The 13,463-nt window shown below is 43.4% G+C and overlaps 1 protein-coding gene across 3 annotated transcripts in view; it reads right to left on the bottom strand.

Annotated features, from left to right (window-relative positions):
- Nucleotides 1-13,463, bottom strand: part of DHX57 (DExH-box helicase 57) — a 76,285-nt gene that overhangs the window by 28,416 nt on the left and 34,406 nt on the right. For all 3 annotated transcript variants that reach the window (XM_074011934.1, XM_005576070.4, XM_045369469.3), the window contains exons 13-14: nt 10,852-10,968; nt 218-314 (exon numbers count right to left, since the gene is read on the bottom strand). In XM_074011934.1, the coding sequence (XP_073868035.1) occupies nt 218-314; nt 10,852-10,968 (214 nt within the window). The remainder of the gene's footprint in view (nt 1-217; nt 315-10,851; nt 10,969-13,463) is intronic.

Genomic DNA, 13,463 nt, shown 5'->3' with positions numbered 1-13,463 from the left:
TGCTGGGATTACAGGCATGAGCCACCACACCTGGTGAATATTTTTCTTTAATAAAAGGGGAATAACTGATTTCCTGCAGCAAATAGGTTTGTTCATTTCCAGCTGGCATAAACAAATGTATGCTCGAAGAGTCGTACTCTTCCAGGGTCCAAAGAGGGTGATATCTTTACAGGTAACTGCAATGGATGATTAAGAATATAGAAAGCTATTAGCTTACCGATTACTACGTCTGTTGTTGAAAAGAGAATTACACTGTAGCTGTTCATAAAGCATTTTGATTTCTGCTAGTCCTGGTAAAAATACAAGTATAGCACCTGGGTATATAAAAAGAATCAATATGTGGGTAAGCATAGGCACAGAAAAGAAACAATGAAATTTTTTTTTAAAAAACAATCGATATGATAAATGAAGTAAATGAAACACTAATATAGATTATAAAGCTGTTTTTAACCAAAATATGCAATAATCTGAGAATTTCGCCTGTGGTCTCAGCTATTCAGCAGGCTGAGGTAGGAGGGTCGCTTGAGCCAGGGGAGGCGGAGGTTGCAGTAAGCCAAGATTGCGCCACTGCACTCTAGCCTGGGTGACAGAGCGAGACCCTTTTCAAAAAGAAAAAAGAAATTTTCACTATCATTTTTATTTTCTTTGTAAAGTCCCAGAGGATTTAAAGAAATAAAAAATTACATGTTTTATATATTCTCTGACTTAATAAGGACAAAATGGAGATTTATCCTTCTATAACCAGAAAAACTGAGGTGTGGAAAAGTATAATGTCTATCAGTATAATGCCAAGAATTATTAGCTAAGCTCTTTTTTTTATTTTAATTTTTAGTTTTTGAGACAAGGCCTTGCTCTGTCACCCAGGCTGAAGTGCAGTTGCATGATCACGGCTCACTGCAGCCTCAACCTCCCCAGGCTCAGGTGATTTTCCTACCTTAGCCTCCCGTGTAGTTGGGACTACAGGTATACGCCATCAATTTTTTATGTTTTTAATAGAGACAGGGTTTCGCCATGTTACCCAGTCTGGTCTCAACCTCCTGGACTCAAGTGATCCACATACCTCAGCCTCCTAAAATGCTGGGTTTATAGGCGTGAGCCACTGTGCCTGGCCTAGCTAAGCTCTTTAAATACACTTTTTCAGTACACTGGTTATTTTTTTTGTTTGTTTTTGAGACAGCGTCTTGCTCTGTTGCCTAGGCTGAAGTGCAATGATGTGATCTTGGCTCAGTGCAACCTCCGCCTCCTGGGTTCAAGCGGTTCTTCTGCCTCAGCCTCCTGAGTAGCTGGGATTACAGGCGCGCGCCCCACACCCGGCTAATTTTTGTATATTTAGTAGAGACGGGTTTCACCATGTTGGTCAGGCTGGTCTCGAACTCCTGACCTCATGATCTGCCTGCCTTGGCCTCCCACAGTGCTGGAATTACAGGCGTGAGCCACCGCACTTGGCCCCACTGGCTACTTTCTATTTCTTTTTTTATTTTTTTAGAGACGAGGTCTCACTGTACTGCCCAGGCTGGTCTTGAACTCTTGAGCCCAAGCAATCTTTCTGCTTTAGCCTTCCGAGTAGTTGGGACTACAGGCATGCACCACTGCACCTGGCCTTGACATTAAATTTCTTTTTTTTTTTTCTTTGAGACGGAGTCTCGCTCTGTCGCCCAGGCTGGAGTGCAGTGCCGCAATCTCGGCTCACTGCAAGCTCCGCCTCCCGGGTTCACGCCTTTCTCCTGCCTCAGCCTCCCGAGTAGCTGGGACTACAGGCGCCCGCCCCTGCGCCCGGCTAATTTTTTCTATTTTTTTTTAGTAGAGACGGGGTTTCACCATGGTCTGGAGCTCCTGACCTTGTGATCCGCCCACCTCGGCCTCCCAAAGTGCTGGGATTACAGGCGTGAGCCACCACGCCCGGCCTAAATTTCTATAGGAAGAGGTATTCTCCTAACCTTATAAGACAGGAAGACTATTCTCTCTATTAATAAATAAAATCCATAAACATTTTACTGGAAATGAGAAAAGGAAACTATAACTGGCTGGCCAATCTGGTAATCTAAATTCAGATATATTTTAGAGACAGCCCATTAACTAACCCTATCATATTAACAGTTTATGGGCTTTTAAATTTTACATTAAAGAAAATAAGCATGAAAACTGATTATAGTATATTTCTGTGTGAAGAGCAGTCACTCACTCAACAATAGTCACCTTCTTTTGTGCTTTATTCAGGGAGAAAAATGGTACTGTTTTCACCAGCCTCTCCTTTATTCCCACAAATATTTATTGGGTACCTACGTCAGCTCCATGTGAAGTGCAATGGGATATAAAACAAGCATCTGTCAGCAGGGAACTCATAACCTATTATTCAGTCATAGTTATCCTTCCCACTAAACAAATGAGGAATCTGAATTATCACAAAACTGGAACTCTGATGAAGGCTGAAAGAGATCTTACAGCATTTAAAAAAAATACTTCATAGTAACAAAGAATGCTCACGTATATTATCTCATTTAATCTTCATAGCCATCCACTGAGAAGGTTATTAGTGGCCAGGCATGGTGGCTCAGGCCTGTAATCCCAGCACTTTAAGAGGCTGAGGTGGGTGGATCACTTGAGGTCAAGAGTTCGAGACTAGCCTGACCAACATGGTGAAACCCCATCTCTACTAAAAATACAAAAATTAGCCTGGTATGGTGGTACATGCCTGTAATCCCAGCCACTCGGGAGACTGAGGCACGAGAATCACTTGAACACAGGAAGTGGAGGTTGCAGTGAGCTGAGACTGTGCCATTGTACTTCACCCTGGGCCACAGAGTGAGACTCCGTCTCAATTAAAAAAAAAAAAAAAAAAAGAAGGCTACTAGTACTCCTACTAGTGAGTCAGTAACTTCAGACTCAGGTCACAGAGTTAGTAGGCATGGAACTTGGACACAAACCTAGGGTTTCTGGCATCAGATCCATGTTCTTTCCATTACATACCCCATGATCCTCTCTGCTAAAATGCCACAAAATTTTATTGAGGTCAGGTGTGGTGGTTCATGCCTGTAATCCCAGCACTTTGAGAGGCTAAAATGGGAAGACTGCTTGAGCCTAGGAGTTTGAGACCAGTCTGGGCAACATAGGGAGACACCGTCTCTACAAAAAATTAAAAATTTAGTAGGGCATGGTGGCACATGCCTGTGGTCCCAGCTACTGGAGACGCTGATGGAAATTGTAGGATTGCTTAAGCCAGGAAGTTGGGGCTGCAGTGACCTGTGATCGGGCCACTGAACTCTAGCCTGAGAGACAAAGTGAAACTCTGTCTCAAAAAGAAAAATTTGGGCGCGGTGGCTCAAGCCTGTAATCCCAGCACTTTGGGAGGCCAAGACGGGCGGATCATGAGGTCGGGAGATCGAGACCATCCTGGCTAACACGGTGAAACCCCGTCTCTACTAAAAAATACAAAAAACTAGCCGGGCGAGGTGGCGGGTGCCTATAGTCCCAGCTACTCGGGAGGCTGAGGCAGGAGAATGGCGTGAACCCGGAAGGCGGAGCTTGCAGTGAGCCGAGATCCGGCCACTGCACTCCAGCCTGGGCGACAGAGCAAGACTCCGTCTCAAAAAAAAAAAAAAAAAAAATTATTTATTAAAAGAGAAGATAAGCAAAAAGAAAAATACAAAGAAAAAAAAGCCACAAAATTAAAGATGATAAAACACACTATTATTTGTGAATTGAAAATTTTGTCTATATTTTTATGTGCCTCATCTGTCCGGGATATCTTTAATGTTCACAAATATGTCACATATGTCACTGACTTCCTCGTCACTATATCTACTCTGCTTTAAATTTAGGTAATTTCCTTCCTTCCTTCCTTCCTTCCTTCCTTCCTTCCTTCCTTCCTTCCTTCCTTCCTTCCTTCCTTCCTTCCTTCCCTCCCTCCCTCCCTCCCTCCCTCCCTCCCTCCCTCCCTCCCTCCTTCCTTCCTTCCTTCCTTGCTTTCTTTCTTTCTTTTTTTTTTTTTTTGACTTGTCCCCCAGGCTGCCAGGCTGGAGTGCAACGGTGCAATTTTGGCTGGCTGCAACCTCTGCCTCCTGGGTTCAAGCAATTCTCCTGCCTCAGCCTCCGAGGAGCTGGGATTATAAAATTTAGGTACTTTTCTAACATTTCTTCTTCATTTATGATTTTTTTGCTATGCTTGATTTTTTTCTTTTTCTTTTCTTTTTTTTTTGAGACAGAGTTTCGTTCTTATTGCCCAGGCTGGAGTGCAATGGCATGATCTTGGCTCACTGCAAACTCCACCTCCGGGTTCAAGCAATTCTCCTGCCTCAGCCTCCCGAGTAGCTGGGATTACAGGCATGCACCACCACACCCGGCTAATTTTGTATTTTTAGTAGAGATGAGGTTTCTCCATGTTTGTCAGGCTGGTCTTGAACTCCCAACCTCAGGTGATCCGCCCACCTCGGCCTCCCAAAATGCTGGGATTACAGGCATGAGCCACCACACCCGGCTGATTTTTTTCAACAATAGTCTTCTCATTTGGAATGAAACAACATAGGTTGGGCGCGGTGGCTCACGCCTGTAATCCCAGCACTTTGGGAGGCCAAGGCAGGTGGATCATCTGAGGTCAGGAGTTCCAGACCAGCTTGGCCAACATAGTGAAACCCCGTCTCTACTAAAAAAACAAAAACATTAGCCAGGCATGGTGGTGGGCACCTGTAATCCCAGCTACTTGGAAGGCTGAGGCAGGAGAATCACTTGAACCCAGGAGGCAGAGGCAGTGAGCCGAGATCACACCGTTGCACTCCACAGCGAGACTTTGTCACACACACACACAAAAAAAAAATTACAAAAATTAGCTGGGGGACATGGTGGCGCACACCTGTAGTCCCAGTTACTTGGAAGGCTGAGACAGGAGAATTGCTTCATCCTGGGAGGCAGAGGTTGCAGTGAGTCGAGATCCTGCCACTGCACTCCAGCCTGGGCGACAGAGCAAGACTGTCTCAAAAAAAAAAAAAAAAAAAAAAAAAAAGAAACAAGATATTCAGTCCAGTGAAGTGATACTGCATTAGCCAACACTCACTACTTGCCAAGTAAAAATAAGGCATTTAAATAATTTTTTAAGGCTCACAAGTCTCTTTAGACGACCACACAATGGGCCGGGTGTGGTGGCTCACGCCTGTAGTCCCAGCACTTTGGGAGGCTGACTCAGGCAGATTATCTGAGTCGGGAATTCGATACCAGCCTGGCCAACACTGTGAAACCCCATCTCTACTAAAAATACAAAAATTAGCCGGGTGTGATGGCACATGCCTATAGTCCCAGCTACTCGGGAGGCTGAGGCAGGAGAATTGCTTGAACCCAGGAGGTGGAGGTTGCAGAGCTGAGATTGCGCCACTGCATCTCCATTGCCTGGGTGACAGAGACTCTGTCTCAAAAAAAAAAAAAAGGAAAAGAAAACCATGTAATGATTAAAGTGTAAGCAGAAAAAAGCAGCCATTCCCATTTCTCTTCTTTATGACCACATATATATATTTTATATATATATATATATATATTTTTTTTTTTAAGAGACAGAGTCTTGCTCTGTTACCCAGGTTGGAGTGAAATGGCGCAATCTTGGCTCACTGCAACCTCCACATCCTGGGTTCAATGACTCTCCTGCCTCAGCCTCCCAAGTAGCTGGGCTTACAGGTGCCCATCACCATGTCTGGCTAATTTTTGTATTTTTAGTAGAGATGGGGTTTTGCCATGTTGGCTAGGCTGGTCTTGAACTCCTGACTTTAGGTGATCCGCCCACCTCGCCCTCCCAAAGTGCCCAAGGTGGGCATTACAAGCATGATCTACCATGCCCAGCCCACATAAAGTAATTTTTTGATCTATTATTCCATTTAATGATTACATTCATTTATTCATGCAACAAATATTTACTCTGTACCTAAATATTCTAGGCACTGTTCTAGGGTCTGAGAAATATAGTGGTGAACAAGAACGGTCTATTCTTTTTCTTTCTTTTTTTTTTAAGACGGAGTTTTGCTCTTGTTGCTTGGTGGTGAGCCAGGGCGCCTGGCTGAAATCTCTACTCTTAAGGAGCTTACATCCTATTGAAGGAGGTAGTCAGTATGCAAAATTCTAATTTCAGACATTGTTAAGTGCTACAATTAAAATGAATTATTTTATTTTTTGAGATGGAGTCATGCTCTTGTAGCCCAGGCTGGAGAGCAGTGGCACGATCTTGGCTCACTGTAACCTCCACCTCCTGAGTTCAAGCGATTCTCCTGCCTCAGTCTCCTGAGTAGCTGGGATTACAGGCACCCGCCACCATGCCCAGCTAGGTTTTGTATTTTTAGTAGAGATGAGGTTTCCCCATGTTGGCCAGGCTGGTCTCAAACTCCTGACCTCAAGTGATCCGGCTGCCTCGGCCTCCCAAAGTGCTGGGATTACAGGCGTGAGCCATAGCACCCGGCCTATTTTTAGATATTATGATAGAGTAAGGGGAGTAGGGCAAGACAACAGATAGGGTGGTCTGTAGAGGTAAATTGAGAAGAAACCTGAAGAAAATAAAGGATTTAGTTAAGAGAAGATTTGGAGTATTAATTCTAGGGACAAGGGACTGCAAGTGAAGTTAAGAAGGCTCTCGGGATGGGAAGACAGTGAGTGGAGAAAAGTAGTGATTGCTCTGTGTACAGTAGTAGTAATAGTGTTTAACCATAATAAGCGTTCAGTTGATCCTCGAACAACATCGGTTTGCATGGCACAGGTCTACTCATTGGCAATTTTTTTTTAATGAATATATTGGAAAATTTTTGGAGATTTGTGACAATTTGAAAAAAAACTAGCACACAAACTGCATAGCCTAGAAATATGAAAAAAATTAAGAAAGAGACATGTCATGAATGCATAAGACACCTATAGATACTAGCCTATTTTATTATTTATATCATGAAATAGTATATCATAAAATACACACAAACCTATTATAAAGAGTTAAATTTATCAAAACTCACACACACACACACACTTATGGAGCATACCTGGTGCCATATGCATCTAGAGAAAGGTGAACAAATGTAAAAATGCAGTATTAAATCAGGCCAGGCGCGGTGGCTCATCCCTGTAATCCCAGCACTTTGGGAGGCTGAGGTAGGCAGATCACCTGAGGTTGGGGGTTCGAGACCAGCCTGATCAACACGGTGAAACCCCGTCTCTACTAAAAAAATTAAAATTAGCCGGGTATGGTGGCGCATGCCTGTAATCCCAGCTGAGGCAGGAGAATCGCTTGAACCTGGAAGGCAGAGGTTGCGGTGAGCCGAGATCGCGCCACTGCACTCCAGCCTGGTCAACAACAGCGAAACTCCTTCTCAAAAAAAAAAAGCAGTATTAAATCACAACTGAATACAATGAACTATAATGCAGTATACTGGGGTAATAACTTTATTAAAAAAATGATTTTGTAGCCACCTCCTGTTGCTACTGCAGTGAGCTCAAGTGTTGTGAGAATCCACTTAAAAAATGTATTGTGACACTAATCATCTCCAAGTAAGTCATTTGCTTTGTCAGAAAATTGTATATTACAGTAAAAAGTGATCTTTGTGGTTCTTGTGTATTTTTCATTGTGTTTAGTGGAATACTGTAAACCTTGAATAACATCATGGACCTATACAAAGTGCCACTAGTGATGCTGTAAGTACTCCCGAGAAGCAGAGAAAAGTCATGATATTACAAGCAAAAGGTGAATTGCTGAATATGTACTGCAGATGGAGGTCTGTAACTATGGTTGCCTGCCATTTCCAGATAAATGAATCCAGAGTAAGGGCCATTGTGAAAGAAGAAAAAGAAATTTGTGAAGCTGTCACTGCAGCTACGCCAGCAAGTGTGAAAACCCTGTGCTTTTTGAGAAATACCTTTTTATCTCATTGAAAATGTAGTTTTTATGTGGGTGCAAGATTGCTATAAGGCATACCTATATGATTCAAGAAAAAACAAAGTATTATACGACAACTTAAAGCAAATGGAAGGGAGGATCTAAAGCTGGGAAATTTAATGCCAGCAAAGGATAGTTTGATAATTTTAGAAAGAGGTTTGGCTTTTAAAATATCAAGATAACAGAAGCAGCAGTTTCTGCTGACCAAGAGGCATCAGATGATGAGTTCCCAGATGCCATTAAGAAAATCATTGAGGAGAAACGATATCTGCCTGAAAAGGTTTCAAATAACTGATGAAAGTGCCCTCTTCTGGAAAAAAAATGCCACAAAGGACATTTATTAGTAAGGAAGAGAAATGAGTACCAGGATTTAAGGCAGGAAGGGATAAGCTAACTCTACTCTTTTGTGCAAATGTAGTCGGGTTCATGATCAGCACTGCCCTGTCTATAAAGTTAACCCCTGGTCTTGAAGGGAAAGAAGAAACACCAGCTGTCAGTGTTCTGGTTGTAAAAGAAAGGCTGGCCAGTGGGAACCCCTTTTCTGGACTGGTTCCATCAATGCTTTGTCCCTGGAATCAGGAAGTACCTTGCCAAAGTTCTTTTCATATTGGACAGTGCCACTGGCCACCCAGAACCCCATGAGTTCAACATCGAAGACACTGAAGTGGTCTACTTGCCCCTAAACACGTCTCTAATTTTGCCTCTATATTAGGAGTTCATGAAGACCTTTAAGGCTCATTATACAGGGTACTTTATGGAAAGGACTGTCAATGCTACAAAAGAGAATTCTGATAGAGAGAACATCATGAATGTCTGGAAGGATTATTCCCTTGAAGATGCCACGGTAGTTACAAAAAAAAGTGCAAAAGCCATCAAGCGTAAAACAATAAACTGATGCTGGACAAAGCTGTGTCCAGATGTACATGACTTCACAGGATTTATAAGACAATTGAGAAAATCATAAAAGAGATTATGGATATAGAATAAAGGTGGGGAGATAGTGGCAGTGGTGAAGGATTTCAAGATATGGATCTTGGAGAAATTCAAGAGCCAGCAAACACCACAGCAGGGGAATTAACAGAAGACGACTTGATGGAGATGAATGCTTCCGAACCAGTGCCAGACAATGAGGAAGACATAGAAGCAGCAGCAGTGCCAGCAAACAAACTGACATTAGACAATCTGGCAGAAAGGTTCAAGACTACTTTTAACTTCTATTATGACATGGACCATTCTATGATACAGCACTGAAACCAAAGCAAACAGGGGAAGGATTGGTACTACATAGGAACATTTTTAAAGAAATGAAAGAGCAAAGTCAGACAGAAATTACAATGTTTCCTTAATGTTGCAATGAGCATGCATCCCTCTTTTGCCTCCCCTTCCACTTCTTCCACCTCTGCCACCCCTGAGACAGCAAGAGGAACCCCTCCTCTTCCTCCTCCTCAGCCTGCTCAATGTAAAGGCAACAAAGATGAAGACCTTTATGATAATCTGCTTCCACTTAATGAATAGTAAATATATTTTCTCTTCCTTATAACTTTTTAAGTTACATTTTCTTCTCTTTAGCTTACTTTATTATAAGAATACAGTATGTACGCCAGGTGCAGTGGCTCACGCCTGTAATCCCAGCACTTTGGGAGGCCAAGGTGGGTGGATCACCTGAGGTCAGCAGTTCAAGACCAGACTGGCCAACATGGCAAAACCCTGTCTGTACTAAAACACAAAAATTAGCCAGGTGTGGAGGTGCACACCTGCAGTCCCAGCTACTCGGGAAGCTAAGGCCGGAGGACTGCTTGAACCCGGGAGGAAGAGGTTACAGTGGGCCACCATCATGCCACTGCGCTCCAGCCTGGGCAACAAAGTGAGACCCTGTCTCAAGAAAAAACAAAAACAAACAAACAAAAACCAAAAGAGAATGCAGTATGTAATACATATAACATACAAAACGTGGTGTGTGGTTTTTTTCTGGTTTTTTTTTGAGACAGGGTCTTTCTCTGTTGCCTAAGCTGGAGTGCAGTGGTGCAACCATGGCTCACGGCAGCCTCCACCTCTCAGGCTCAGGCAATCCTCCCACTCCAACCCCTTGCTAGGACTATAGGCATGTGCCACCATGCCTGATTAATTTTTGCATTTTTTTGTAGAGATGGGGTTTTCCAGGCTGATCTCAAACTCCTGGGCTCAAATGATTCACCTGCCTTGGCCTCTCAAAGTGCTGGGATTACAAGTGTGAGCCATCACACCTGGCCTGTATTATTATAATTATAATCTCACCAGTATTAGGGGTAGTATCTACTGGGCCTTAACTATACTGTGCTAAGTGCCTTACCTATGGTTTCTTTTAATCCCCAGAATAGTTCTACATAACAGGATTTATTACTGTCTTCATTTCACAACAAGGAAATTGAAGCATAGAAAAGATAAGGACTAGGCTGGGCATGGTGGCTCACGCCTGTAATCCCAGCACTTTGGGAGGCCGAGGTAGGCAGATCACCTGAGATCGGGAGTTTGAGACCAGCCTGGCCAACATGGAGAAACCCTGTCTCTACTAAAAAATACAAAATTAGCCAGGTGTGGTGGCACATGCCTGTAATCCCAGGTACTCAGGAGGCTGAGGCAGGAGAATCGCTTGAACCTGGGAGGCGGAGATTGCGGTGAGCTGAGATCATGCCATTGCACTCCAGCCTGGGCAAAGAGAGCGAAACTCCATCTCAAAAAAACAAAAAAACCAACCAACGAAACAAACAAAAAGATCAGGACTTTATTCAAGGTTACAAGATTCCTGAATAGCAGAGCTGGGAAGTTTACCAGACTGCAAAGCCTGTGCTCTTAACCCCACTGCCTTGTAGCCTGTGTGCAAAGAGTTTGCATGTAATTCAAACAATCATAAGTAGACTCCCATTTAGCCAAGGACTGAGTGTTTCATTTGTGGATCATTCAGGCCTGAATAAAGAAGCAGTTACCTGGAGGGTAGGAGTGCTTTCCGTCCACAATCCACTCTAATAAGGCCTCTATTAATTCAAGATTCACCTTTTCAAAATCCATGATGGACATTGTTTTGATGACTGACTTGCTAACCCCTGAAAGAAAGAAAGGTAAAAATGAGAAGGATATTTATACCTTGTTGATGTATTTTATTGTATATTTATACCATATACAATTTGCCTGTGAATTAGGTGAGTGTTGGTTTGATTTAATAGCATAGATGTTAACATTTAATGTACTGAAATGAACTTTTTTCTTTATTTATTTAGAGACAGGGTCTTGCTCTGTCACCCAGGCTGGAATGCAGTGGTGTGATCACAGTTCACAGCAGCCTCAACCTCCCAGGTTCAAGTGATCCTCCCATCTCAGCCTCCTGAGTAGCTGGGACTGCAGGCATGCACCACCATGCCTGGTTAATTTTATTTTATTTTTTGTAGACACGGGGTCTTACTGTGTTGCCCAGGCTGGTCTCGAACTCCTGGGGTAAGGCAATCCTCCTGCCTCAGCCTCCCGAAGTTCTGGGATTACAGCCACCACACCCAGCCCACCTTTTTCATTTAGTTTCCCAGAAAATCTAGCCTCATCAGAAGTAAGTTTTGCTTGAACAATGACCTAAAGAGCAGGTTCCTGCCCCTGTTAGAAAGACCCAGACAGGCCAGTTTTTACTCTCCTTGTTCCTTCCCCTCTTTTACCCTTCAAATATTTATTGAAAGCTTGCGTTCTGGAAACAAAATTCAAAGTCAAATACATTTTAGAAACTTCTAGATTCAATCAAATCATGAACGAGATATGCTGTTAGTCCAGATAACACTAACCTATGGCAATCAATGGACAGAGACCACAACTTTCACCAGCATTTTTATAACAGTGACTCGCTGAACCTTTAGGTTCCTTTGAGAAAATGATAAGTGATGGATTTTCCCTGAAAAATAAATGTGATTGTAATGTCTTCAATAACACCTGTGGAGTCTATTCATAGACCCTCACAATCTCCCCAGTCACAATCTCCTAATCTATCCGTGACCTGGTAAATGATGTAGTTCTGTAGGATGTACTACAAGCCTCAGTTCTTTTATTTTATTATTTTATTTTATTTTTGAGACAGAGTCTTGCTCTGTCACCCAGGCTAGAGTGCAGTGGCGTGATCCTGGCTCACTGCAACCTCCGCCTCCTGGTTTCAAGCGATTCTCCTGCCTCAGCCTCCTGAGTAGCTGGGATTACAGGCGCGTACCACCACGGCCAGCTAATTTTTGTGTTTTTAGTAGTGATGGGGTTTCACCATGTTGGTCAGGTTGGTCTCGAACTCCTAACCTTGTGATCCACCAGCCTCAGCCTCCCAAACTGCTGGGACACAGGCGTGAACCACCGCGCCTGGCCGCCTCAGCTCTTTTAAAAGCAATAGTATATTGTTGGGGTGACTAACTCTTCAAAGACTGCTGTCCTTTCTTCTCAGGCCCTCCTAATGACCTATCGCCCTAACTACAGTTTAATTGGAACAAAATAACTATAGTTGGTACCAAGGAAGGGAAACTTTCTATATGAGAAGTTTGAAGAGGGACAAAAGCAGTTTCGGCTGGGTGTGGTAGCTCATGCCTGTAATCCCAGCACTTTGGGAGGCTGAGATGGGTGGATCACCTGAGGTCAGGAGTTCGAGACAAGCCTGACCAATATGGGGAATCCCCATCTCTACTAAAAATACACACACACACACACAAAAAATTAGCCGGGCATGGTGGTGGTGGTGGGCGCCTATAATCCCAGCTACTTGGGAGGCTGAGATGGGCGGATCACCTGAGGTCAGGAGTTCGAGACGAGCCTGACCAATATGGGGAATCCCTGTCTCTACTAAAAATACAAAAAAAAAAAAAAAAAAAAATTAGCCGGGCATGGTGGTGGTGGTGGGCGCCTGTAATCCCAGCTACTTGGGAGGCTGAGGCAGGAGACTTGCTTGAACCCAGGAGGTGGAGGTTGCAGTGAGCCGAGATCACGCCACTGCACTCCAGCCAGGCAACAGAGCAAGACTCCATCTCAAAAAAAAAAAAAAAAGAAAGAAAAAAGCAGTTTTGAAACAATGTTGTTCTAGTGGAGTGAATGCCATGTTGGTCAAAAATGAAAAAAAGGAAGAAACAGGCTGCACAAAAAAGGGTGTGGTTGGGTGAGCAAGGTGGAGCAGGAATCACTTTTCTTTGCCAAGATTCCAAAAAGCCAGACTTTTCAAAAAGAAGAAAGGATCAGCTAATTGAAAAAAGAAAATTGAACATAGTTTTGTTTTCTTAAATTATTATTATTGACACAGGGTCTCACTCTTTTGCTCAGGATGGAATACAGTGGCATGATCATGGCTTACTGCAGCCTTGGCCCTTGGGGTTCAAATGATCTCTCACCTCAGCCTCCTGAGTAGCAGGGACTATAGGTGCATACCACCACACCAGCTAATTTAAAAAAATTTTTAAGAGACAAGGCAGCACCATGTTGCCTAGGCTGGTCTTGAACTCCTGGGCTCAAGCAATCTTCTGGCCTCAGCCTCTCAAAGTGTTGGGATTATAGGCATGAGCCACTGTGCCCAGCCAAATCAATAATATATTTTAAA

Source organism: Macaca fascicularis, chromosome 13 (assembly GCF_037993035.2).
Source record: "Macaca fascicularis isolate 582-1 chromosome 13, T2T-MFA8v1.1".
NCBI lineage: Eukaryota > Metazoa > Chordata > Mammalia > Primates > Cercopithecidae > Macaca > Macaca fascicularis.
This window is presented reverse-complemented; position numbering and strand designations above follow the sequence as displayed.